The 27684-nt window shown below is 37.8% G+C and overlaps 1 protein-coding gene across 3 annotated transcripts in view; it reads right to left on the reverse strand.

Moving 5' to 3' along the window:
• The window catches only part of MEGF10 (multiple EGF like domains 10), a 126256-nt gene that overhangs the window by 21618 nt on the left and 76954 nt on the right, over positions 1–27684 (reverse strand). For all 3 annotated transcript variants that reach the window (XM_085213112.1, XM_085213110.1, XM_085213109.1), the window contains 5 exons: positions 21642–21854; positions 15928–16102; positions 14940–15060; positions 12251–12414; positions 9058–9160 (listed from right to left, as the gene is read on the reverse strand). In XM_085213112.1, the coding sequence (XP_085069238.1) occupies positions 9058–9160; positions 12251–12414; positions 14940–15060; positions 15928–16102; positions 21642–21854 (776 nt within the window). The remainder of the gene's footprint in view (positions 1–9057; positions 9161–12250; positions 12415–14939; positions 15061–15927; positions 16103–21641; positions 21855–27684) is intronic.

Raw genomic sequence — 27684 nt, forward strand, 5'->3', positions numbered from 1 at the left:
ATTGTTCAAAACACTGACAACAAAAACTGTTTATGAAAATATCATTAATGTCAAGAGAATAGAACAAGAACAAGGTAAACATACATCTCTGTGCCTGCATTTTCCAGGCCCCTGATTATTAAGTTTCTTTTACATTCTAGAAGTAGTAAATTCTATATGTACTTAAGAGCTGATCCCAAGCTCTGTAACAAGTACTTCCGTAGCCAATTCACATGGCATATAAGAACTCCATGAGATGCTACCTTCAGGCTTCCTTCCCACTAGCACTTTAAGATCTACTAAATAGACAAATGCAAATCCCTCGGTATTATAAAGAGCTCAATCATTTTCCAGGATAAAAATTCTTTTTTTTCTCTCACTTTCACCAACTGTATCAGTAAAGAGAAATTAAAGTAGAAAGTAATTAAAACGCAACAAAATAATGGCTTTTGCTTCTTCCATAATGGCTGCTTCAAAACAGCAAAAGCTTATTTTCAAATTTAATGTTAGGTAAATGCATGACAAAAGGCACTGCAGCAGCTTTTCCCCTTGAATGTAAAAATTCTTAAGGTCTGAGATAATTTTGTGTAATAATGGGGTGCAGAACACAGAACGATTTCTAATTAGTAGTGAGCTGATTACCGCTAAGCCTCATACCAAATGGAAAAATGTAGTGCACACAAAGAGTTTCAAAACACAACACGTGAGCATTCCAAAATGCTTAGCTGCAGCATTGTTAAGGATGCTGGTCAGTCAGTCGTTTTGTCTAACCATTTCTGGCATAAAATTGATTAGAAGTTCACCAGTGTGAACCCCATACATAAGCCGTAACGCAAACCGCTCATTGTAATCACACTTTATCACGTTTTTTTTCTGTTGCAGCACAGAAACATTAAATATAACACTTCTAGTTCCTTCTAACGCTATCTGCCTTCGGAAAGAAAGCTGCATGCTACATGCCAGCAGGCACCACCGCTGTGGAACTCAGACTGTATTGTGTCTACAGTACTTTGCATTAACAATTAAGTATTATTGTAGCGCCTCTACTGAACGAAGCCCTTCGCTAAGGGAAAAGTGGACAACATCCAACCACAAGTCTGTCTTGCTTTATAAGTATTTCCAGAAAAATATGTCACAGGTCCGTGGGCTGACAGAGTTCTAATAAAGCAAAACAGTTTCACATGTGACAAGAAAAAATCTTTAAGTCTGAAGAGCAAAATGCAGTGTTCTTGACAACACTGAAAAATAATTACACTGTTTATGCACAGATCAGACACAGAAGTTACTTCCCAACCCCCACGGCATGGGCTGTGTAACGCTGCCTACGTCCAAGGACCAACTCTCTAATTAAGGAAAGGTGAAGTTGCAGACACTCAAATTGTTTGTTTCTTTGCAAGACAATCGACAGTTTGGACAATCAAATATGTGGCTCAACAGATTGCACCAACTACCGCTAGAAAGAGAGAAAACACTTGATTTTTAGAAGCCAGGCACCTGAGAGCCCAATGATTATTTGGTTAGTACCAACCTGACAAATGAAAGGTACCCCCCAAAATGAAAGCCTTCTTCCACCATGACTAACTTTTTCTTTTTTGCTTGCACAGGCAATGCCATTCTGCTGGTTTTATCTACTACATTTGAGAGGCAGAGAGCATAAGCTGGCTCCTCAGCATCTGGGTCAACTTTTTCATAAAAGTCTCTGCTTGTGTGTGAACAGATATAAAAGAGGGGTTTGATTCTGAGAGATGCTGATGCACACAAGCAGGATGAGATCACTGCATTTTTTTAGAAACAAGACCACTTATTTCAGGCACTTAGGACTGCTCTGCTTGAGGCTCTCAAATTGAAAACTTGGGTTTGTGTCTGTGAAAGCACAAGCTGACACATGCAGGGGCTTTCAGGGCTGAGCCTGACATTCTGTTCACTTGAGTGTTATCCGTCATATCATACAGAGCTCTGCTCAGCGAACCCCAATAGAGAAAAGACATTTTTCACGGAGTCCTAATGAGTTTCAGTGGTGTTCAGTATACAATGGTCACTGTTAACAAGTCAGTGGTTGCCAAGAGTTACCACAGTGCATTATGTGCAGTTATGTAGACCAGTGACATACAATAACACCAGGCTCAATTATATCGTCGTGATCAGTGCACAGAGGATGCTTTATGACAGCATGGTGTCAAAGGGTGATACTGGGCATACTGGGACAGAAAAGACGAGGGATACATACTACACAGATCCACAAGAGTTACAAGAGCGAAGCAGCACTATTAAAAATAAAAAAGAAACAAGTTCCTCCGGTACACATGAGGGAAAATTATCCATTCGGGAAACTAACATTTACCTCTTGTTCCCCCTTTTTAGCACATACAAGGAGGTGGTTGATATGATATCCCTCTGCTCAGCAAAAGCACATCACTGAATAATAGTTGTGACAATTTAGCGTACTGAAAGAGTGCTAATTATGACATCTATTTCACTGTAAAAGCAATTTTATTATATTTGCTGCTGATCATAAACAAAATCAATTGCACTTCTGTGTCTGAGAGTGTTAAGAATGACTGTAGCAGAGAAGAAATAGAAATTGATTCAGTGACTTACTACCTCTCTGTTAATAAAAATATTTTTAAGCCTCACTCAGTAGCTCATAATTAGATAAGATAAAATAAATGGGAAACTGAGTTTCACATTTTCAAAAAGTTAAATATAGATATTTTTGAGAAGGAATATGTCAGAAATATTAAAAGTTGAAAAGTAAAATAAGAATTTCACAAAACCTGATGCTTTACATGCTATGCTTTTACAGAAAAGCTAGAAATGAAGGAGAAGAAAACAACACTTCTTGTAGAAGTTGGAAACAAGATTAGACCCAGCTTTCACAACATTGGTATCAGCAGACTTACAATTGCTGCAAAATTAAGTGACTATTAACTTCATATGCAACAAAATTGGTTTTGATCAGTTTTTGTGCTGATTTTAATACTGATAAGGATATCTGTGAGGAAATGTTTTTGCCAGAGCAATGGACAAAGAACTCTTTGATGGCCTTCACAAGTTGCTAGGCAATAGCTGAATGGTCATGATAAACTTCAGCTAAGCTGCTCTGAAGAAATGCTCATGCATTTTATATCCAGTGCTTTATGTCAGGGGCCCCACATTTAAATCAGCACTCCCCCAGCATCTGTAATTGAATGAATAAAGAAAACAATTATTTAAGGATAGGAATGTTTCTGCCCATGCTAGCAGAGTGTTTACATGCTCTCCATACTGTATTTTTAATATTTTGATACTCAATGATGCGTCCATGTGAGTTCAACATAGAGTTCATTTGTCTTAGCTCTTAAAGGGGAAAAATTCAACAATTATTTCTTATGATCTTCCAAGGTAAAGTTATTATTGGACTTTTGTTATTTTTTTATTTTGTTTTGATTAGTCTGATAAAAGTTATCCAAACATTAATAAGTAAAGATTTTTTTTTCATATATTTGCTATACAATTTATCTTCACAATACGTGGAATTTTCAAGGATACCCTCAGAATTAAACCTTATTTGGACAGTGCCTTACTTTCCATTGTTCAGAACTGAACTTAATATACATTATGAACAAGATTGAGCCTTCAAAATGTTTATTTCTATCAGGCTAATGATGAACTTCCATTATCACGCAACCTTTTATATTTAATTACTTCGGAAAAACTGTTAAACACTGAATTACTACTGCTTAAGTAATCTGAGACTTATGATGGGAGAAAACTGGATCAGAATTGCTTCTCTGTCAAATGGATATGTAGCCCAAATAAGGAAGCAGTAACACAGTGGAAATGGTGGAAAAATTCAGAGGCGCTGCTTAGAAGTACCCTCATTGTCCCTAACGGAAGGGAAGGCCTTGATCCATAGCTGAAGGAAGTGTCTCATTAAGCAGCTACGAAAAGGATTAAAGATTTTTCTCTAGAAGTTCACGCTGCTGCTTCTTCTCTGAAAGCTGTAGAAAAGTTTGTGTCTGGGAGCTCTGGTAGGAAGCCAGGCACAAAAGTTCCTGTACAGCACTGCTATGTTTCTCAAAGCCATATTGTTGCTGCACACTCTCAACCAACCTAGAGATGCTTCTCTTGTCATCTACAACATTTTTGGTAGCCACAGGAATGTAACAGGAAAACATCATTTCCCCCTTTCTTACCTTCAAAGCAGGTAGAAAATGAGTGTACTTAATGAGCTGATGTAAAGTTGTTCTTTTAAGATAGTGATATTTATTTTACTTAAAGACTTACTGCAAGGCACAGGCAACAGAGATGTAGGCACAATGACACAGTTAGGGTGGGCCAAATCCCTGAACTGAGGTTTGGAGAGTAAATACACTGTTTATCATGGCACCATGCACACATACAAATTCAGTTTGTGCTGCACAGAATATTTGCAACAACAGACACTTGCACTTCAGAAGCAGAGAGAAGTTGGCCAGTGTGGAGGAAAGACTGTCTTGGAAGAGGCTCCTGCCTAGGGTGCAGAAGGACACCAGCACTGTGCGCACTCCCAGTGGCATCTCATTCCTCAGTCTGAATGTGAGAAAGGCCTATGGCAGTACTCTTTTATGTCTTTTTCTTCTATGTAGTAGAAAAAAGAAAATTGTGTACACACTAGAAGCTAAGGAGCACGGGAGAGGTCTAGCTGGTGCTTCCCTGGGGACCTAGTTATTTGCATCAGTGGAGAGGGTGTCAGATGACAATCCTGTCTGCTCTAATCCAGCAACAAATGTGCCTCTCAGTAATAATGTTGCGAGCCCATGGAAAGGACACAGCACTTCCTCACAGCAACAGCACATCTGGTGATGGACAATCTGACTAGCATCAGCAGGTGTCCAGCACAGCAAAGTCACCAATATCCTATCTGACACAGCATATGAATAAACACCATGTGCGCTGGTAGAATGTAGGCTGATATTTCTGCATCTGTCTTTTCCATAAACCAGTGCTATTGTTTTGGTTCAGATAGCAGACTACCGGTATTTCACAATCCCTGGCACAACACAGCCTTTAAATTGATTTTTAAAATAACAAGTGTGGTATGACATGACATTTCTTCATAAACAGAAAGGTCCAAGAGAACTACATCCAAGAAAGCACAACAGCAATGCGTTACCACTGACACCCACGTTGTACTGCAGTAAGCAGACTGTCTGCAAGAAAACCTTTGCCTCTTTTACAATGCTTTAATGAAAAATTTCAGTTTGCAAGAATATGGATTATCTGATATTTTAGGCAGTTTGGATCATCTGTGTTCTTGGCAGCTGCTTGCAGAACAGGTCAAGTTTAAGGAATGAAATTAACAGGTACCATGGTGCTTGCTGGATTGTGCGGTTTTTGAGGGAAGGGGTAGAGGTGGCTCTTTTGCAAAAGTTAACTTAAGGTTTTGGTATAAATTATTAGGAGGCTTAATTATCATTACTTGTTGAGGAGGTATGTTTTCTTTGTCTTTCCTCTACCTTTTGGCTTTTTATTTTAATGCTTCTTACTCTTTTCCACTGTCTAGCTATTGCACTCTCTCCAGATGAAGAAAAGTTATTTATAAGTCATAGTGAAAATGTCAAGGGATGAGAGTATTTGGGACAGACATCATCTTCAGTGTGGGCGGATGTTTCTCATTTGTACCATCATGTCATGTGGCTCCTGGAATGTGAGGGAATGGCAAGATTGCCTGGAAAAAAACATCACCCTTAACTCTTGCTTCTCTCAACAGAATTAATCTGCTATAGAGTGAGCACTTAGGAGTGCAGTCTCTAGCAGGAGTCCTATATAGGAAGGGATTTTGTTTAGGATTCAAAATCCAAGTATCTGCGTAGATAAAAGAAACTAAATTTAAAACATAAAGGTTATTTAAACAATTTCAATTATTTCTAGAGTTTTGCCACAACTCCTGACACAGTACTAGAAACAGAACTTACTGATTCACTCATAGCTACTATTTCCAGATTATACAACAGGTGTGTTCGAAAATGAAACTCATTTAAGAAACTAAGCTATCTAGCATCTTAATGCTGACAGAATGCTCAGCTACAGTTCTGTCTTGGGACCAAAGCACAGGAAGCATGTCAGCAAAGCTGGCCTGGCTATCTGAGGTGCATGCATCCTACTAGGGCTCTGGCTGTCTCTAGGGCAGTGCACTTCCTCTGCCCCAGTGCTATGGCACAACTGTATCATCCAGCAAGGGAAAAATCTTCCGCCCCTGATCTGTTTCTGCAGAGTTACATAAACTCTTTTCTCTTTCCCTGAGGAAACTAGAAAAATGCTCTAATCAGAGAGATGAGAAAAGTACTGCATTTAAGTATCTTCTCTGAAGCTTTACATAAATTTGGAAGCATCAGAACATTCTGAGAAATTTGACTTGAATTCACTGATTTATTCTTGTTAAAAAAAGATAATAAAAAAACTGATTTCATATTCATAAGCTTGTTTAAATGTGCTTTTTTAACACTCCCTTCAATGTTTGTTCAGCAAAAACAACCATCATTTGTTTTAGCATCAGACTGATCCCAAACTGAGTTTCCTGTTTGAGTGTTGGTTTTCTGTTGTTGTTGTTGGGTTGTTTGGGGTTGATTTTTTTCTTTGCTTATTTGGTTTTTTTTTTTTTTTACAAATTCTCCACCTGTTTCTCCACCTATTACGCACACACATATGCATACAACAACCTTTCTTAATCCTGAGATCTAATGCTATTCCCTGCAGGGTAACATTATATTACAGCTATTTGAGAACCTATTTCTAAAATATTCTTTCCTTTTTTAAATTTTTCTAAATATAAATGTCTACACAAAGAACAGATTCCTCCTGGGTACAGATCCAGCATGTGAAGTGTGGGAGGAAGATTTTTCCAGACACTGAGTATAAAGCAAGTTATCCCATTTATGTCATGTTGTATGTCTAGACATCACCAACTTGTTGAAACTAGTCTTACACACACTGCTGAGATGACATCATCCAGGGATGGATACCCAATTATATCTACAATCACGTAGGAAGTCTAAATATGCAGAAGAAGCAAGCTTTTACTGAAGGCAAAAATATTTTGTCCTTTTCAATATTTGAATTCCAGCACTGTTAGGATTTGTACAATGCTTAAGTTCTTGTCACTTCCTAGGTTAGTTATTTCCCACTGGTGTTATTTTTTTAATTTGTTACAGAAAGTTGCTGATTTTTGCTACGGCCTTTCAGAACTACTGCTTTTAATTTGGCTTTACTCAGTTACATACTTTTGGTCTCTGATGATTTGTCCCAGTACTTGAAAACTCGTAAGACTTGATTTGGACAGTACATCCATAGCTTGTGAACATTACTAACTCTCCCCACCAAGGTCACTCAAGATCTGCAACTGTTCACGTATCTTTCAATGTCTGTATGCTTTCATAGATTTATTAACTTCACACATTGTATTTTGAACAATTCAAATAAAGTTTTGAAAAAGAATGTGCAAAGACATAAATGCAACTCTGAGTGTACTTGCAAATAAGAACATCAGAGGCCATTAATATCCTAAGAAAATAACCCATAACACAAAGCAGCATCTCTAGAAAAAAAATGGAATAATAATGTTTGTTTGTTCATATAGGTTGGGATTGTTTTTGTTTATCTCCTTGCTTGCTTGTTTTGTTTAATTTGTGTTTTTTGTTTTAACAACCCATTCAGATAATCTCTATTGTTTTTGCATTCTTGTGGTAGCTATTTCCCAGAGGTATCTGAGTGGGTGACAGCAAGTTACACTGCAGCTTGTGGGAGGAGAATAAATTCAATGAAAGCCTAGCACAAAGGTAAGTGCTGGCTTTGGTCTGTCTTTCACACTGAAACCAGATACAGGACAGTACAATAAGGAAAAAGCCTCTTCAGAGAACTTGGCACAAGCGTACAGACAAATTGCACAAATAAGAAGTAGGTAAGCTGTACTCAACTATAACTAATCGACCTGAACTGCAGACATAGACAGAATGCCTGTGATCTACCTACAGAGCTGAAAGAAATAAGCACGCATAAAATTTGGGGGAAAAATCAACAGAGATTGTATCTGAGAAGTCATAAGCTCTACAAAAGCTTTTATGAGCAAAATAATTTGCTAACCATTTCAAATCCATTACTTGTTGCAGATTATCCACTCATCTCCAACTAGTATGGCTAGAAGCACTAGAGAACAACTGTATAATGGACTACCAATCAAGTAGGAAAAATATTAACTTATGAATGGGTGAGGTGATATTAAACAATACTGTACTACATCTGAAATCACAAAAAATTCCTTTCATGAAACAGCAGAAGTTAAAAGGTACATTTTTCTTCCTGGCTTTTCACTATTAAATGGAATGAGTCCATACTTGAAATTAGATCCTTGCAATGCTACAGCAGTGAGTATCTCACAGTGAGACACAGAATCCAGAACATTCTGCAAGACCAACTCATGCCAACTAATCATAATTGAAGATAAATGAGTTTTTCCAACATTTACAGCATAGAGATCTATGTGAGAATTAAATCTTATAAAGGGAACATTTATTTCACAATGGTAGAATCTTCCCCATAGTTCCATCATACTTTCAAAAACCCTGCTTTCTATAAACAACATTTTGACAACACATGAAACACAATTCTGGTGAATAACTATATACATTTCCTAAAGCCACAACAACAAAGCTGCAGGGGGGAAAAAAAAAAAAAAGAAAAAAAAAAGTGCAACTCTTTTCACTCAGGACAAATTATGTAAAGAGAATCTAAAAAGTATGAGAAACTTCAATGGCAATACAGCTTGCGCACAACTTATAACAAAGCTGCTAGTACAAAGTTGATTGTCAACAGCTGTTCGACAGTTTTATAAGGAGTCATAATTTGGAGGTACACAGGTTGGAAGATTTCATCTTCTATTCCCAGTTTTCTATAGATACCACAATGACTGTGAATCACAGGAAGGGACACAACAGCCACAGAACTGGCCCCTTCTCCTTCCAAGCCCACATACTGCTCTTCTACCCACAAAAAAAGAAAGACAAGACCAAATCCCATCATACAGGAAACTCTCAGTGTATTTTGCAATGGTCTCTTTTGTACCTGACCATCCTGGTAGACAACGGCAGTAACCCGTAGTTGGATGACAACCATCTGCATGGCTGCAGTCACAGCGTTCAGCACAATCCATGCCATATGTGCCGTCCTGCAGCCAGGAAAACAAAACAAAACAGAGATGATGAGAACTTGGAGTTGGATGAGAACAAGTTCTGGTCAGTCCTGCCTCAGAAAAAAGAAAACCTCAGATCTCTTCTAAGCCTGTAATCAGCTTACTTAATATAAAATGCTTCTGACTTTTGGAAAATGTTGATGCTCTACATTTTCATTCTTTTATTTGAGCGAAGAAGATAAAGAATTAATTCTGGCTTAATTTTTTACAGAATACAAATCAACCCTATCACTAATAGCAATGTAAGTTTCCTGTACTGTCTCTCTAATTTCTCTTACAGCTGAGTCCCTTGTCTATGACCCAGGAGTCCTAGAGATGGGAAATTAATTCACTTTCCTTCCCGCCTCAGATTTTTTTTCCCATGTATTTGTCAAAAAAAAAGAAAAAAAGAAGGAAAAAAAAAGATGCCATTTAAACCCACAATCTCTAGAAAAAGAATTAAATAGAAGTGAAATGTACTAAAACACATATTCAGCGTAAAGTTTATTTCATAAACAATGCACACTGTAACACTTTCTTTTGATTAATAATGTTGTCCTCTGCATAACAGCATAGAATATATTAGAAAAGAAGCTCTCTGGGTATCACACATTACACAAAATTATATTTTGGCTGTTGAACATTTTTGAACCAACAAACAAGGTTATCAAAAGATAAACATTACAAGTTAAATAACCTTCTCAGTATGTTCAACTGTGCCAAAAAGAACACCGCTGATTTTCATGGAACTATATCAGAATATATGAATTTGATTTCCTGTTCTTCAGGTGCCACAAACTTTTAGACAATAATTTCATATAAGGTCAATCAGAGAAACAAAAAAGAATAAAATTTTTACTATTTTTCAAAAGAAGGCAAAAATACATCTGTAAGTAGAAAATGTAAATAAAACATCAAAACCAAGAAGAAAGGCAAGATAATTTTGAGTAATACTTCTGGGACTACTCACAGCAAAGAAAATAAATAAAGAAAAGATATGTCAGGTTTAAAAGACAATCATTTATGCTCAAGATGAAAAACTGGTCAAAGTTACATTAAAAAGTGGAATAAAACATATAATTCATCCGGTATCTTTTTTTTTTTTTTTTCCAGTAGAGTTTCACAGATCTGTAGGATACAGATATTAAATTCCCAGTCTGTAGTAGAAAAAATCATGCAGTACTTGAGAATAGGGAGAGTTTTGCGTATCTGAAGAATCCATTTTTACAGAGAGAAAAAGAAAAGATTAAGGAAGGCACTTCCTTTGTTTATAATCATATTTGAAATAAAGGAAATTCTGAAATATACTGCTGAAAAAGGGTAATTCTAGTCTGCTATGTATTTTGTCCAAACTTAAGTCAGTCTTGATTAACAATCTGAACAGTGGTATTGATTTTCTAAATCTAACGAAAAAAATGAAATTCATTGATATGTATTTACATATGGAAAAGATTCTATTTGACACAGAAATAAAAGGAAGTGAGTGGAAAGTGAGAAAGTACATGACAATAAGTTGATTGGCAATTGTAAATTTGAGAATTTCTTTTGAGCACTAGCTTGCTATATTTGAAACAATGGAGCAAATGGCATGAAACAATACTGATCTTTTCTAATGACCCACTTTTAGAAGAGCTAATGGAACTTAGGAGATACTTATCAGTGTCTTTCAGAATTAGATGCTAAGTGATAAGCAAAGCTTCTGTAGAAAAACAAAAATTAGTCTTCTAATTGAGATGTATTTGTTAGAAAGGCTGCATAAATACACACAGGAAGCATTCTAATCAGATTTCCAGAATATTTTAGAGTTTGTGTGCCATTTTACTTACTGTATCAGAATGAGCATATGCTAAACTACATCTAAAAAAAACAAAGACATTCCCAAAAAAATCTTTAAGAATGCTCTGAAAGCAGTTGATTCAAAACAAAGGTGTGGCTTCCAGTCACATGTTGTAGTTCAGCTACTTTAATCTTGTTACTGCTAAACAGAGATAGTGAAAACTGACAGAAGCTTGAATATGATGCACAGCAGGGAATTTAGATGGTTCATATTGAATTCAGGCGATTCCTTTACTTTCACATTACGCCACCAACCTGCTAGGAAGGTGGCACTGCAGAAATGAAAGGAGGACAAAGACAGGAAAAGGAGAGCAGAGAGAAGTTTATTAAAAAAAAAAAAAAAAAAAAGAAACAATAAAATTTGTTTAAAATTTCCAAGAAAACTGGAATCTGTCATTAGAAAAGATGGGCTCTGGAAAAATACATTTTTTCCACCAAAAAATTATTTTTGTTTTGTTTATGAAATGTATTTAGAATAGTTGAAAAATAAAACAAACTGTTTGCATTTTCCATCTTCCTGTGTTTTGAAATTAAGGATTTTTATGGCTTCTTATAGTGTAGAACAGAACTGATTAGACACATGTCTGTCTACAGAGTGATTTCTGTCTGGGGTATAATAGAAGCCACAGTCCCAATAGAAAAGCAAAGGCCTGTCATGGGATTGCATGATAAGAATGCCTTCTCATGCATGACTGAGAAAGGAAGTTCTTCATTCATACCTTACCACAGTTATGGCTAATTTAATTAAATTTATGTTGCTACATGTGGAATATGTCTTTGCTATATTTTTCTGTCATTGTTTTTCCTTAAAGTAGTTTGATAGAAGCAGTTTTGATGAGATTTCATGCTGAGAAGGAGGTAAAAACTATGTTTTTCAATAAATCCTAAAGGAGCATAGGAAAAGTCAGGTTAAACTTTCAGGTGTGAAATCAGAAAAAATGTTCATCTGTGCATCTCTGTCTTGTGTAGTCATTTCTTGGATGGTCATCGCTGCTGGACTTGTTATCTTAGAGGTCTTTACCAACCTTAATCATCCTAGTCATTCTACACTGTGCTTCAGTGTGCTGTGCAGCAGCAGTGTGCTGTGAAGCATTTGCTTCATGTCCATAACGTTGAATCTGGTCAAACATGGGATGACTTTTAGGTGCAGTGCTTCTTATGGATTTATTCTCATGAACTGAGAAGAATTATACTAGTGTCCCTTTGCCTGGTATTAACACAATGCCATATTGAGCAAAATGATTGAATTACCTGGCAAGGGAGTTCACACTTTTCTCCTCTCCAGCCCGGGGCGCAGGTACAGGTTCCATCCAGAGCATTGCAAGCCCCTCCGTTAAGACACTGGCAAGTTAAGTTACAGCCAAGTCCCCAGGTACCGCTGGGACAATTGATTGAACAGTCTACACCATGCCAACCTACCATAAACAAGAATTAAAGGGACAAATTAATCAGGTTTTCCCCCAACTCCTCACTGAGCACACATTTCCCTCCACCTCCCCTTTGGAATCTCCAAGGCACACAGAATCACTATAGGATAGTGATACTATTTCAGCTGAAAATTTGTCTGGATTTGAACAAAGACGCAGAAGGGCACCTTGTAACATCTGTGCACAGCACATACTTTGCAGTAGGTGCCAACATACAGGAGCTATTGATGAGAGATTTGAAAGGAAATCACAGACACCTTGAAATTTTGCTGAGAAGCACTAAGTATCTTGAAAGGTTTAAGGGATAGCCTGAAAAAAAATTATAATCTTTTCACTTAAGCTGCTACTTTCATAGTTCTTACACCATTTCTAAATATAGACAGTTCTGCAGTGTGGTTTTAACAGAAATCTTAGATTCTCCTCCCCACCGCACCCCCCCAAAGAAAAAATATAAAAATAGAGGAAATACAACAGTAAAGTAGTGCACAAGCTGGATTTCTCCAAGGATACACAGAAGACCTTGTAGATGACTTCTGCACTTTCTTCAAACGCAAAATAGAACGTAATGGAAAGTGTCTCTGAAATGCAGCATTCACCACTGATTATATTTGATAGTAATGATTCACAGACTGTGCACTGGATAAACAGAAATGTAAATAGGTTTTAAAAAATGTGATCAATTACTGGGTATGACAGAAAACAAGTGAGCCAGTCATATGTTATCATCAGCAATGACACAAGCCAACTTTCCAATTTTGTACCTTGTTTACAGTAAGCGAAGGGAAAAATAATTCAGCAGAGAGTACAATCAATAGACTATGCAAAACAAATGTATTGAAATAGAGCTGCCTCATGTCCTATATTGATAATTTCAGAGTTTAGGGGTCATTTCAGGAAAAAATGTTACACTATAATAGCTAGAAAATTGAGACACTTTCTCTCCAGTGTTTTTCAGGGCTTATTAAAGTTTCCTTCTCTGTCTCCTTAAAGAGCTTCCCATAGCATAAGCAGAGTTAAAAGAGGCAAATGATATCAGAATTGGAATCTTTCAATGGCAGGCAGGTTACATTTTCCAAATGCATGCTGATCTACCCACACTAACCTGCTTTTCTCAGAGCTACAGAGCTGCCTCATCTCTAAATATCATGACTGAAAAGCAATGTGACTACTAATTCAAAAAGCAGAGGAAGAATTTTCGTAGAAGGAGCAAAGCAGGGAAGTGGTAGTTATATGCAACATGTGAAAACTGGAAGGTATTCTCATTTCATTGAAATCTATGGGATCTTCATCATTGTCTTACCTGTGTCAAACCAACCTCCAAAGAACTGGGCACCTGAGTTATTAAACTTATAGAAAATATCCTCAGTTAATAGGGAAAGGATGTAAAGAGACATGATCAGATATCTGTAGCACCTCTCCTATGAAAAGAGGTGGAGGGAGCTGGGCTTGTTCAGCCTGGAGAAGGCCCTGGGAAGATCTCATTATGTCCTTTCAGTACTTAAAGGAGGCTTAAAAACAGGGAGATTTACTTTTTAAACAATATGATAGTGATAGGACAAGGAGGAATGCTTATACTAAAAGAAGGGATATTGAGATTACATATTATGAGAAAATTAATCAGTCAGAGGATGGTGAGGCCCCAGCTGCCCAGAGAACCTGTGTTGCCCCATCCCTGGATGCGCTCAAGGCCAGGTTGGATGGGGCCATGGGCAGCTGAGCCGGGGGGGGCAGCCCTGCCTACGATACGGATTGGGGCTGGGTGGGTTTTGATGTCCCCTCCAGCACCTCCAACATTTTAAGAGTGGGAGAAAACATAAGCTGGGCTCATGGATTTGCCTGCCCCCTCTCTTCTCAGTAATCCAGCATCACAGCTGAGAGATGATGCCTTTTAAAAACTTTCTTACAGCAGAAATGAGAAAAAGAGTACATCCTCAGTGTGTATTTCAGGAAGGGATCTTTAAATAGAGCTTAGTATTATATTTTGTACTGAATGGGAACTCATATAGACCTGTAGATCTTTACATGTGAAAAGATCTCTTCAAAACTTGTCTCTTACTGAGAGACCAACATCAGTGTTAAAGTGGCAGAAAAATAATTGTGTCTCTGTGGTACAAAGAGTGTGGTAGGCAGAGCTGGTGCTCATCCAAATGGAGCAGAAGTAGGGCTGCTTTGGCTAGTAAGCCTAACAACACATAAACTGCATACCAGAAGTCATTCTAGCAAATCCTAGCCCTATCACGAAGAGACAAGTGGCAGCCCATCTCAGACTAAATAAATACTAGTAGTTCATCCAGCCACAATATCCAGCTCTTTCAGATGAATACAAAGTATGTGTCCTCTTCTCTGGGCAGATGCTCTCCCATTTTTCACCTTTCACTGTAGGAGAAGCATAGAGAATAAAATATATGGCCTTACAGTTGGTCTGCTGTTTATTAAATGCATTGCTTCTTCCCAACTTCAAAAACTCAACTTGATTTTATGATTTCAGAATATTAATCTGAAGACACACTTACCTGCTTTGCAGGCACAAGAACCGTCTACTGGTGAACATATGGCTTCGTTTTTACAGTTGCAGACAGAAGAACAATTTACTCCATATGTACCCGGAAGACAAGGAGTACCACAATCAGCACCCTGTGTTACACAAAAGTAGAGTCTAAAAACTCTTACAGAAAGTTCAGGCAATATAACTGTATCTCTAACATCTGGACATGGAATTGACTGATTGTGATGACTGACTCAGATGCCACACAAGTCAGAAAACACACAAGCCACAAATATCTTAGGCTGTCACTAATTTATCCTGAATTTAAGGGAAAAGAAGTCTTTCACACTAAGTTCTCCATGATTTTTAGGTCTACTATAACCATTAGTTTTCTATTTGTTGCAATGAGAGCTCATGTCACATAGCTAATGAACAGCACATGATGAGATCAATAGGTGATATTTTTAGTAATAAAAAAGTCCTTTGCAAAACCAAAATACAGCCAGATAGTAGTTTAATGGAAATTACTGTGGTTATGTAAAATCTTTTAAGAATTAATTTAGTTGAAATATTACTGCTGGAATAGTCATACTGTAAACCACATTTCTGTGTTAGGTTATTAGCATCCAATGCACAAAGAACAACAAATGTGTAAAAGCTATTGAATAATGTATCTTAAACTGTAAAAACAAGTGTCTTTGTCCAGAGTTTCTCTGAATGGAGCACAAGGAATCAAGACCGTAAGATAACAACAAGTTCATTCCTTTATTTACATCTCAGGAGCACTTCCTCATTTGTATATCAATATCCTATGAAGCAGTGAACTTTCCTATCTTAACCATGGTTACATTTCAGTACTTAGAGCTAAACACAAATTCTGCCTTTCCAGGGTCTTATTCTGTAACACACCCTGTGATAGCCAAATATTCTTACCTCTCCTTTACTGTGATATAGAAAGGGCACTCTGGCATCTTTAACCTTTCTGCACTTCAATAAAGAAAGTAAAACTTATTTACCTTAAACCCAGAGGCACAGGTGCATTTTCCAGTCACGCTGTCGCAATCAGCACCATTTTGGCAGCTGCAGATCTGCTGACAAGACTTGCCATAGAACCCTGGAGAACATGTCTCATTGCAGTAGAGCCCAGACCAGCCAGGCTTGCAGGAGCATTCCCCAGACATAGGGTGACAGCTGCCAAGAGGAGATGAAAGGATAAATAATTCAGGGTTAAATGTGACACCAGTATTTTTTTCCAGAGAACAAAATGCTGTTACAGATAGGTTGCATAAAGAATCTTGCATTCTATGCATAGAGATGGGTTTCCTCCCCAAACCACAGAGCAAAGGGCTCTGTCTATACATGTAAAAATGCATGCCAACTAAGATAAGAGAAATTAGTATTACGTATCATACAGACATTTTGGGAGGACACGGAGAGAAAAGAAGATATATCATTTTTCTGTAGCTTGTTGAAGACAATCTTATCTCTTAAAACATAGTCTTTACTATTAAATATATATCCATGGTTACTGATATTAAAGTGATGAAAGCATTAAAATCCCAAAATGTATCACTAGATGTTTGTTTAAACAAGAATAGGATCCTTTTCATAAGGCTGACCAAATTCAGCAGCAATTTGTCTGAGAAATGATGCTTCACTAAAATAACAATACAACAACTAATCCTAAAACAGTAACACAACATTAAATGAGTTACAAGCATGCTCTTTCCAAACCTCTAGTTTAAAAGAGAACAATAGGCGTCTTTCCAGGAATGCTACAAAACCATTTGCATTGGGCAGAATTCAGATATACCACCAGACCAGGAATCTTTTGGCGAATATCTCCCCTGTGTTGGCCATACCTGGTAGCAGACCATCTGTCCCTACCTGGAACAGCAGTTCCATTGAAGGGCCAGTCAGACAGCTGTTGCCTCATAACAAATGGACATTATCAGCTGTGCTAAGATGTATGTGCTGGAGAAGTGGACACAAAGAGGTACTCTGTAGGACTCTGGCAGATAAAGCACTTGCTCAATTCTCACAAAAGGAAAGCCTTAAAATACAAATCCAATATATTTACAATGGGAAGACTGTTTAAAGATATTCGTCTGCCACTGATTGAAGTTTCTTTAAGTGCTGGAAAAATGTGCCTTTGTCCAGGCATGTTAAATTACCCATGACAAGAGACTGATTCTGCGAGATTTGCTTACAATTTGTGGGGGGGGTGTGTGGTGTATATGAAATAAAGTATTTTCCTAACCACTGGAAAGTTTAAAAAAACACCTACTACACTTATAAGTACTATAACATAAGTAATAATCATGTTCTTTGAAAAAGTTGCAGGACAAGGAAAAGCAGTACGAATTGCTCTTAGTGTCAAGATACACTCTTTCAAACCAGAAGTTTCTTGTTATGAAACACAACCGACAGTGTAGTGCTGATCAAGGAAAGAATGAATTATAAAAGCATGGAGTGTTACTGTACAGTCAGTTCTGTATATACAATTGTGTACACTTTAACAATACAAGAATTTGAGGGTCATGAAGAATTAAAACCTCTTTTTAAAAGTATTAAGCTAGCATACATAAAGCCAGGAGGAAAAGTTGTTTTAGCTAAATGATGCATGCAAAATTGATTCAAAACTCATGGGATTCACAGTCAACACTTCTGGTTGTTTATTCAGTTATAAGTATACTGCCAATGAAATTACTTGGAACAGAACTATTCTCATGGAAAACGAAATGCTAGACTAAGAAAACACATGATGGGAGAATCCGATTTGTACCCTATTCTTAACTCCAGCCTGTAGACATTTAGACATTTTGTAGTGGCATTTTGGATCCAATCCCTAGGTTTCATACCAGTGGAAGAATACAGGGCAAGGAATATGGAAGGGTTGTTCAATCCATAACTGAACAGTCATTAGAATATGAATCAGAATATTTTAAGTGTAAAATTAGTTCTGTCATTTTAAGACATATGAGTAAATCCCAGCTTCATTTGTTGTTGGTTCTTTTCCTTTCAGAATAGAGGGAGACTACATGCATGAGCAAGCATTAGGTATGAAGCAGACAGAGGCATCGACATTCTGTGCCCTCCCAGTGAGTGTTACAAGGCATACTTGCACATATATTGATTGACACCAAAATTAGTACTCCATAATTTGTAATTAGATGTAGGAAGCTGGAGTTGTTCTAAAGCTTTTGGTGGGTTCTCATGCAGTTAGCTTAATTGTCAAAAAGATTTATGTTAAGATAGGGAAACAAAGACATGTTGAGAAATACTGCCAGCACGTTCACTTTTATTTGCACTTTTGTTCACACTTTCTAGAAGTACAACCTTACTTTGTACACTGACATAAAATATATCTGTGATAATATATATTATAGCAATTCAGATGAGTATCTTGATTTTCAGCCAGCTAACTCACTCTAGATTTATTCTTGGCTGTCTAGTAAAAAGGAGAGTATCGATAGTGTCACCTAATCACGGAACAGAAGTCTGTGTCTGATTTTCACTCTAGCTCATACCTATGAAAAGATAGGTATCAGATAGGTAACAGAAAAGATCCATCTCATGACTGAAGAAGGTTGTTATCTGCTGCTGTCCAAAAAGAACAAAATCTCTGGAATACACCTGTATCTAACCCTTTATGGGGTGTATGGCTATTTTGGCTGCTACTGTTCATAGCTAGAAGAGCATTGTGCATGCCTTTCATTAGGCAGGAGCTCCATTAACCAACAGCAGCAGCGAATAACTGTAGCTTAGCCTACCCTACATGTAAATTGACTTCAGTTTTTTAAAAAAATGAATTATTGGCAAACTTGTTTTGATGCCATTTCCTCAATCAGAATATCATAATAGCAACGTGTACACAACAGTTTTACATCACAGTGGTTTTTCATCTTTAAACATTTGAAGAAGGCTAGATACCTTCTTGTGTACTGCAACTTACCTACAGATCACAAATGCTCACATGTAAACAGTAGCATATAGTTGGCTGTTTTTTGTCTTTTAAAAAAAAAAAAAAAAACTTTTTAACCTCCATATGACAAATTAAAAGGAACTCAACAGCACAGTAGGTGTGGGAGCATGTTTGCAAGAGCATAATAACCAATGAGGAAAACAAAAAATTTCAAGGCTTCACAATTTTTCACACGTTTCATCTGAGATAAGGAATATTTTTTGCTGCTAACTACTTTTTTTCATTAACCTTTAGTTCATTTTCTTATCTGCGAATGCAAGAATGTAAACAATAACATGGAGCTCAGGACCTATCAACAGTTCCTTTTTGAGAAATCTGTGTCAATGGTCATATGTAGGTGAAAGATCCCAAGAAGTCCCTTCAAAGTCCTGGATATACAGACACATGGAGTTTATAAAAAGAGGAGATACAGTACAGTATCGTTTTAGTATCCTGGGACTACTGACTGCTGTTAAAGGGTTAATGCTATGAAGCTCTTTTGGCTCAAACAAGCCCAAATATTACTTGTGATAACAAAGTACGAAATGAGAATATTCCCTAAAGTGTTAAGAAAGTCGTATCCTGGATGACTTGCTTCTCAAAAAATTGCTAAAAGTGACATGTCTGCAGGGAAGTTCTCACTTCTGAACTATTTGTTTCAGCACTTATTTGGAGCTTAGTTTGGAGGAAGACCAACTTTTTACTTAGGCAGATGGTCATAAGATAAAGGGAAAGCCTTTGAAGTAGAAGGGAGGAAAAATTAAGGTTAGATGTTAGGCAGAAATTCCTTACTCAGAAGGCAGTGAGGTCCTGGTACAGCTGCCCAGAGAAGCTGTGGTGCCCCATCTCTGGAGACACTCAAGGCCAGGCTGGATGGGGCCCTGGGCAGCTGAGCTGGTGGGGGGCAGCCCTGCCCCACGGCATGGATTGGGGTTGGGTGAGCTTTGAGGGCCCTTCCAACTCAATTCCTTCCAATGATTACTCAAATAGTCTTTTAGCCTTTGATTTCTGTTATTTGCTGATATTATTCACCTATGACAAATACACTTTTAAAGTCATGAAAATTTTTGTTTTCCTCGCTGGTTACTATGCCCTTGTGAATATGCTCCCACACCTATAATGCTGTAGTCTTTTTATTTGTCATATGGAGGTGAAGATGTTCAAAAGATCAATCAACCATATGTTACTGTTTACACGTGAACATTTGTGATCTGATTTGATGACAAGCTGTCCTACGCAGTATAAATGAAGAAACAGCTGTGTTGAACATGAACCAGAAATAATCCCTGTAACATCAGCAACACTATACATTGTAATGCGTTTCTGTCAAACAAAGCTTCTGCAACAGTCTACAGACACATTTGCAGAAAAGTAGCTAGCATAATTCATAACGCAATAGTATTCGGTCTCCCAGCATAATTTGAGAGCTAGACAGGTCAGCATTATGATTCCATTTATTCTTGAATGTATTGCCCAAAGTGGCTTGATTTTATGTCAAAAACACAGTTTTTAGTGTTTTCTTTTAAGGCATCTCAAGTAAATGGGATAAACAGAACTGCAAGTACATGACTGTGCAAGCACATGAATGGAAAGTAAATTCAGCTTGCTGTCACATCGACTTGCCAATGAATGGTAATGTTCAACAACTCAGGCAATCCACAAAACAGTTTTTCACAGAGCCCTAGTAGGTTATTTCCACATAGGTGCTTGAGTGCTTTAACATCACTTCTAAATTCTAACTAAAGGCTTTTTTTTTTTTTTTTTTTTTAAATCTGTATACAAAGTACAACAGCATTCTATGCTACAGTAAATAATTTCTGCAAATTTCTCTGACAACAGTTTTCAACAGTTAAGTTCATCATATACTCACAAAAGTTATATAAGGTACTGTGACTATTAACAAAGGTACATGTAAGCAAATGCAGTGACCAAAATATTTCATCAAAGGAACAGTTTTGTAATAAGAATTGTTTTCTAAATACACCGACTTGCTTCAACTGACATTCCTCCTTCACAGCTGAAAGACTGTCTCCAAATAGTTAAGTATACAGATTTTCATAACAGTATGTTCAGAGTGGAGTCCACGAAGACATACAAAACTCAAAAAATAAGACTATGTCTGAGAAAGGAGAGATGGGAAAAAGTAAGACAAGTGCAAAACTACTTTTAGTTGGTTTCTACAGATCAGATTTTAAGAGCTTTCTGGTGTTTAAGTGACAATTAAAAAAAAATTAGATTTACAATTGGTAAGGCTTCAGAAATTTCGGATTAAATTACTCACCTGCTCTAATTCTTACAGAGGGGAGGGAGGGAGAGAGAAGAGAGAAAAATGGATTCTTCTTCCTTACTGGACTCAGTCTTAAGGCTATATACCCATTGATTTCAATTGAGTTCACATTTAAGTATCCCAGAGAATGGACTTCATACATTGAGGAATACAAAGATATATTCATTTGGTAAATATAGAAAAAGTATGACATTTTGTCATAACATTTATGTCATGTACCAGTGATTGAATGTAGAGGTTAATATTAAGAATAAATACACATACTTGTACCAACAATCAGAAGCTCTTTGGAGTTGGTATCTTCTTTCTTATTATGGCTAGAAAATACTAAAGACTCTCAGAAATGTTTAGTTGCTTCCATTTCCATGAATGTATATCAGAAAGCCCTTCTGCATCAATAATTATTTCTTTTCAGATTGTATTCTGATCTCTCAGGCCTACACAGAAAAAGAGAACAGGCTATAGGGTGTAAAGCCTACCTCCAGGTATTATGCAAGTGGCAGGGACACTTTTTGTCACATTTGAGACCATAAACTCCCTCAGGGCAAAGCCTTGTTTCACAGTGCTCTCCAGTATATCCTGGATCACAGAAGCAAGCACCACTGATATGGTAGCATTTTCCACCATTCATACACTGGCAGGTCTCAGCACACTGTACTCCATAAGTGCCCACTGGACACTCATCTTGACATCTGTGCGAAAAACAAAGGAGAAAGCGATTAATTTTACTTTAAGTAAATACAGCTTTTAGGGATTTAAGGGAAATTCTGTTTACGAGGAATCTGACTCAGGTCTAAAATTTGTCATAAGTAGACCAAGAATTTATATATCATTATATTTTAAAATGCCTGTCTCTCTGGATTCCTTTGCTTGCAAGCCAGGCTTAGAAACACTGCCTCCGCAGACTACTCTGGGAAAGATCTCTCTTCTCTCCAACAAAGGAGACAACAGGCATATACAGACCACTGCATTTCATATTCAATAACCAGAACAAAATTGAATCCACTTAAATCAGAAGTTAGGTATGAAATGTAATAAATTTTCAAGAATTTTGTTTTCAAAAGATGTCCACCCATATTTTTTATCTTTATTTATTTATTTATTTTTGGTTAGTGATCTGGATATTCCACTTAGCAATATTGTGAACAGCCAGCAGACATCTGTGCCCCTGCAGACACTCAGGCAGAAGATTCCTTGCAACTGCTCTCAGCTGACTCCAGAGAGAGTATTTTCTAATTATGTTTCCAAACATACGTTATTTTTACGACTTTATTTCCCGAATTTCATTCTGACATTTTTCTTTATATGGTTTTCTTTACCCTTAGTAGATTCATATAATGACCTGAGAAAATCATCAAGAATCCCAAACTCTTTATTTCATCTGACTTTACTGATTTTGTATTTATATGATAGAGAAGACTGGAGTTTAACCCATGGGTATGTAGCAATCATTACTTATTGCTCCTTAAGGAGAATGTCTCCTAATAAATATAGCTGTTCATCAAAATTTTCCCTTTCATTTGCAGAGTGTTTAGAAGATAACTGGTTTAGCTAATTTGTATTTCATTTATCTTTCATACATTAAACACATTTACATAAAGATCAGACTATATCTTTAACTGTCTAGGCTTGACTACTAAAGGACAATTTCCACTAACTTTGAACTTGAAAATCGATTCCTAGTGAGTCCTCTCATAAAAGCTTGTTCAGTGATTTTGCAGATATGATGCAAGCTTCATCTTCTTCATCTTTAACTGTCTGTAGCACTACAGAACCACTAAAGGCTCCAACATCAAGGAAATAATAAAATACTGGTTTGTGTGTGTCAGGGTCGACCGCTCAGCTCAACAGGCTCATGTCCCAGAGCCAGGGATGATAACATTTCATAGCTTGTGTCTCAGGGAAAATATCCATGTTCAACAGTATAAGTATCCTATAAACAATTAATTATGTAAACATAGACAAAACAATAAAATATCTAAATCTCAGAGCTTCTGACCAGAACATTCTGAGACCAAAGCCTTGAGCCTTGTTGTCAGTTCACCAGGGAATAATATGCACATAACATCATCTACAATTTTCTGGGTACATGTACGCTTTATCAATTTACAGATTACCTGATAATATGACACATTGTTAATGCTTTTATCAGTTTAAAACTCGCTGATTTCACCAGTCATAAAAAAATCTAAATGAAAGTCTCTTTCCACTTTTCTTATACAATTAGCATTTAAGACTAAAACTGTATGATTGATGGTTTACTTCAGGAGAATTTCAAAGGCTAATATGATACAAGACACTGCAACACATTCAGCAGAGCCCTGTGAGGTACAATGGGAAGGCATATTCATTTCATGCTTCTGTGGTACATGCCTCAGTCTGGGAATTTTAAGGTGTAACTGGAGACAGTAATAAAATCTCTTTTACTTCAAAGGGAGTTACAATAAAGTGGAATCTATCTAAATTTTTCCTAATAAAGTTATACAGATAAAGCTGAGAATGTAATTTCTCCAAGTGACAACCACTGATCCCACACCAATGAGATAAGATTTATTTCTCCAATTTCTTTTTAATACCATCTTCATCAGTTTTGAAGAGTTCAGCTTTAAACTAAATCCTCTTGTGTTAAATTAGATCACCTAGAAACTGAGTATACTCCAGCAATTCTTTTTTTCTTGCTGTATTACCAAATTCCAGGAGCAGCTAACCGCACTGAAATCTCAGGCAGATACTAGTGAGTTAAAAACAGAAGCTGAGAATGGTTTAGCATCTTTTAAATATTGTCCTTTTGTCCATGCTGCTGGTATGTTCACACTTCCTTAGCTCATTTCTTGTAATATTTCCAACCCTTGCCAATCTACAGCCATGAAATAACTGGCTGTCTATAATCTTGCTTCCGACCTATTCCTGCCCTTAAAGTATCTTGAAAAACAAGAGATTGAAAAATCCATCCTATTTTGTAGGAAAGAGGGAGCTCAGACTTGTAAAAAGGAATCAAAATACAGCAATCTGCAAAGAATTTCAGACTACAGACAGATTTATAATCTGAGACAAAAAAAATTTGCTTTAAGAAAGACCAGAGAGTGATATGTGCATTCTCACATGAATATTCATTTGATTTCCCTGCTGAAATATGTATCTTTAAATGCATCTACCAATTACTGCACTGTTTCTTCAGAGACAAATGTACATAGGTTGCTCCAAAAATAATGCCTCCTATTTATTCCAACAGAATCTACAACAGATACAAAGAGTAAAATAATGCTATTTGACAGAGCAAATTCTCAGCTACAAAATACTCTTTTTCAACATAGTCAACAACCATTAGCTACACATTTTTGCCAGTGATGAACTAAGATCATGCATGCCAGGCTTGCAAAAAATTTGCACCAGCAGAGGTGACCCACTGTTTCACTGCTGCTATGACAGCACTGTTGCTAGGAAAATGTTGCCCATGCTGTGCATCTTTCATCAGCCCAAAAAGAAGAAAGTCAGAAGGCACAAAATTCAGAATATGTGATGGGTATGGTGTGATAGTCCAGACAAGATGGGCAATGTGCTCTACTGTCTTCAAACTGATATGGGGCCTGGAGTTACTGTGTTGCAAGAGAAAGGTTGTCTTCTTCTATGTCCTGACTCTGAAGTTTGAGCCTTCAGTTTAGTCAGCGTTGCAGTGGTTTGTCTGAGTTTGAGGAAATGCAGGATCACTTAACCTGCTGAGGAATGTGCCTTAAACATTTTCTTTGATGGGGAATTCACATTTCCACTCCATGGATTGTTGTTTTGACTCCAGTTCATAGTGGTGACACAACATTTTGTCACCAGTAATGATGTGATCCAGGAAACTGTTACCTTCAGCCTTGTATTGGTTCAGTAGGTCCTGACAAACTTGCATATGATATTCTTTCTGTTCCTGTGTAAACATTCATGGGACCCCACCTGGCATAAGCTTTCATAGAATCACAGAATCATAGAACCATAGAATGGCTTGAGCTGGAAGGAACTATCATCATGCTCCAGTGCCCATGCCACAGGTAGGGTTGCCAGCCACTAGATTAAGTATTAGATCTGGCTGCCCAGAGCCCCATTCAACCTGGCCTTGAATACTTCCAGGGACTGGGCATCCACAAGCTCTCTGGGCAACCTGTTCCAGCACCTTAACACCATCTCAGTGGAAATTTTCCCCCTGACATCTAAATCTTCCATCCTTTAGTTTAAAACCACTTCCCTTTGTCCTATCAATATCTACCCACGTAAAAAGTTAATCTCTCTCATGTTTATAATTTCCCTTTAAATACTGGAAGGCTATAATGAGATCTGCCCGTAGCCTTCTATTCTCCAAACTGAACCATCCCAACATGTCTGTAGAGGAGAGGTGCTCCAGCCCTTGGATTACCTTCATGGCCTTCCTTGGGACCCTCTCCAAAAGCTTGACATCTTTCCTGTGCTGAGGATCCCAGACATAGACACGTATTCTAGCTGGGGTCTCACCAGGGCAGAATATAGGGGGATAATCATTTCCTTTGCCCTACCAGCCACCTCTCTTCTGTGCAGCCCAGGATACTGCTAGCCTTCTGGGCTGCAAGCACATACTGCTGGCTCACGTTAAGTTTTTCATCTACCAGGACCCCTAAGTCCTTCTCAGCAGGGCTACTTTTAAGGAGTTCTTCTCCTTGTCTATATATATATCTGGGAATACTCCAACCCAAGTGCAAAACCTTGCACTTTGCTTTATTGAACCTCATTAGGTTCAAACAGGCCCATCTCTCAAGTTTATTAAGGTGTCTCTGGATGGGCATCTCTTCCTTCTGCCATATCAACCACTCATCTTGGTGTCATCAGTAATCTTGCTGAGGGTACACTCAAGCCTATAACCTATGTCACTGATCAAGATATTAAAGAGCACAAGTCCCAAGACAGACCCTGGGGGGACATTACTCATCACCGGCCTCCATCTGCATCTATATCTGTAGATCACAATCCTCTGGCTGCAATTATCCAACCAATTCCTCATCCACTGAATAGTCTATCCTTCTAATCTGTATCTCTCCAATTTAGAGAAAAGGATGTAAAATGTGGGAGGGAACCATGTGAAAAGCTTTGCAGAAGTCCAGGTAGATGACATCAGTTGCTTTCACTTTGTCCACTGATGCTGTCATTCAATCACAGAAGGCCACCAGATCGGTCAGGCATGACCTTCCCTTCATGAAGCCATGCTGGTTGTCTCGGATCACCTCCTCATCTCAAATGTGCCTTGGCATGTTTTCCAGGAGGATCTTCTCCATGATCTTCCCAGGCACAGAAGTGAGGTTCACCAACCTGTAGTTCCCTGGATCTTCCTTGCTCCCTTTCTTACACATAGGAGTGATGTTTCCCTTCTTCCAGTAACTGGGGACTTTGCTTGACAGCCAAGACTTTTCAAATATGAGGGAAGGTGGCTGGGCTACCACATCAGCCAGCTAAGGACTCAACTCTGTGATATTCATTGTGACCTTCTTTTCAAACACATTTAGGCAATATTCAGCTCTGTACATGGTTCCCTGATCATGATCTACCAAGTCACACAGATGAGCTTATCAAGACATTTTTCATTTTGTGGTGTCACAGCTGTGCATGGCTGTCCAGAATGTGGTTTGTCTTTCTCATCGCTACCACCACTGCTGAAACACACCATCCACCCCCTCACTGTGCTCAGATCCAATGTTTGGTCTCCATAAACATTCACCGAGCATCAGTGAATGTCAATGGGTGCCATTTTTTCTGCATAGAGGAATTCAAGGACACACCTCTGCTTCATACACACTTCCATGTCAGACATCGTTCTGTCAAATTGCCCCTCTGCTGCCATCTGTCAGAAAGCGATATATAATGGCATATCAGTGGGAAGATTCAACCTCATCAACCTCAACTAACATCAACCTCAGACATCACAGATCACCATAATAAAACAGGAAGCATTTATTTCAGAGCAGCCCTCATAATTTTTGCAGGCTCTGAACTAAGTGTGTCTCTTCTTCATATTTTTTTTTTCCTTATGCCTGGCACAGCTTTCTCTATGTCCTGTGAAGCTCATGTGGGAAGAGCATACAGTTATAATACTTACTATTGTTGGCAGAGATCCCCTAGACTGACCACAATGATTAAGACAGTGCTGACTTCAGCAAATGAGTTGTGCGCTGTTTAAAATGTATGCAGGAAAGCTTTTTTTTCACCACTTTTCCCTGCTTCAAAAATTTTCTTTCTTCTGAAATCTACTGAAGATTTTTTAACAGCAAATTAGAAAATACCAAAGTTTCATTTCAGTATTGAACACAATACTTCAGGAGACAACTCTCCAGCCTGCTCACTTTGAAGAGGAACTGGAGGAGCCTTCCTTGCTACAGACCCTGCCAAACATCTGGAGAAAACCAAGAGCTTCACTCCTTACCCCACAGCTCTATCTGTATCATTCTGCACAGCATTCGAATGAAGACCCACAGGACACTGGCAGTGTGTGGGCCACAGCATAAAACTCCTGAAACC

Source organism: Meleagris gallopavo, chromosome Z (genome assembly GCF_905368555.1).
Source record: "Meleagris gallopavo chromosome Z, MGAL_WU_HG_1.1, whole genome shotgun sequence".
Lineage (NCBI taxonomy): Eukaryota > Metazoa > Chordata > Aves > Galliformes > Phasianidae > Meleagris > Meleagris gallopavo.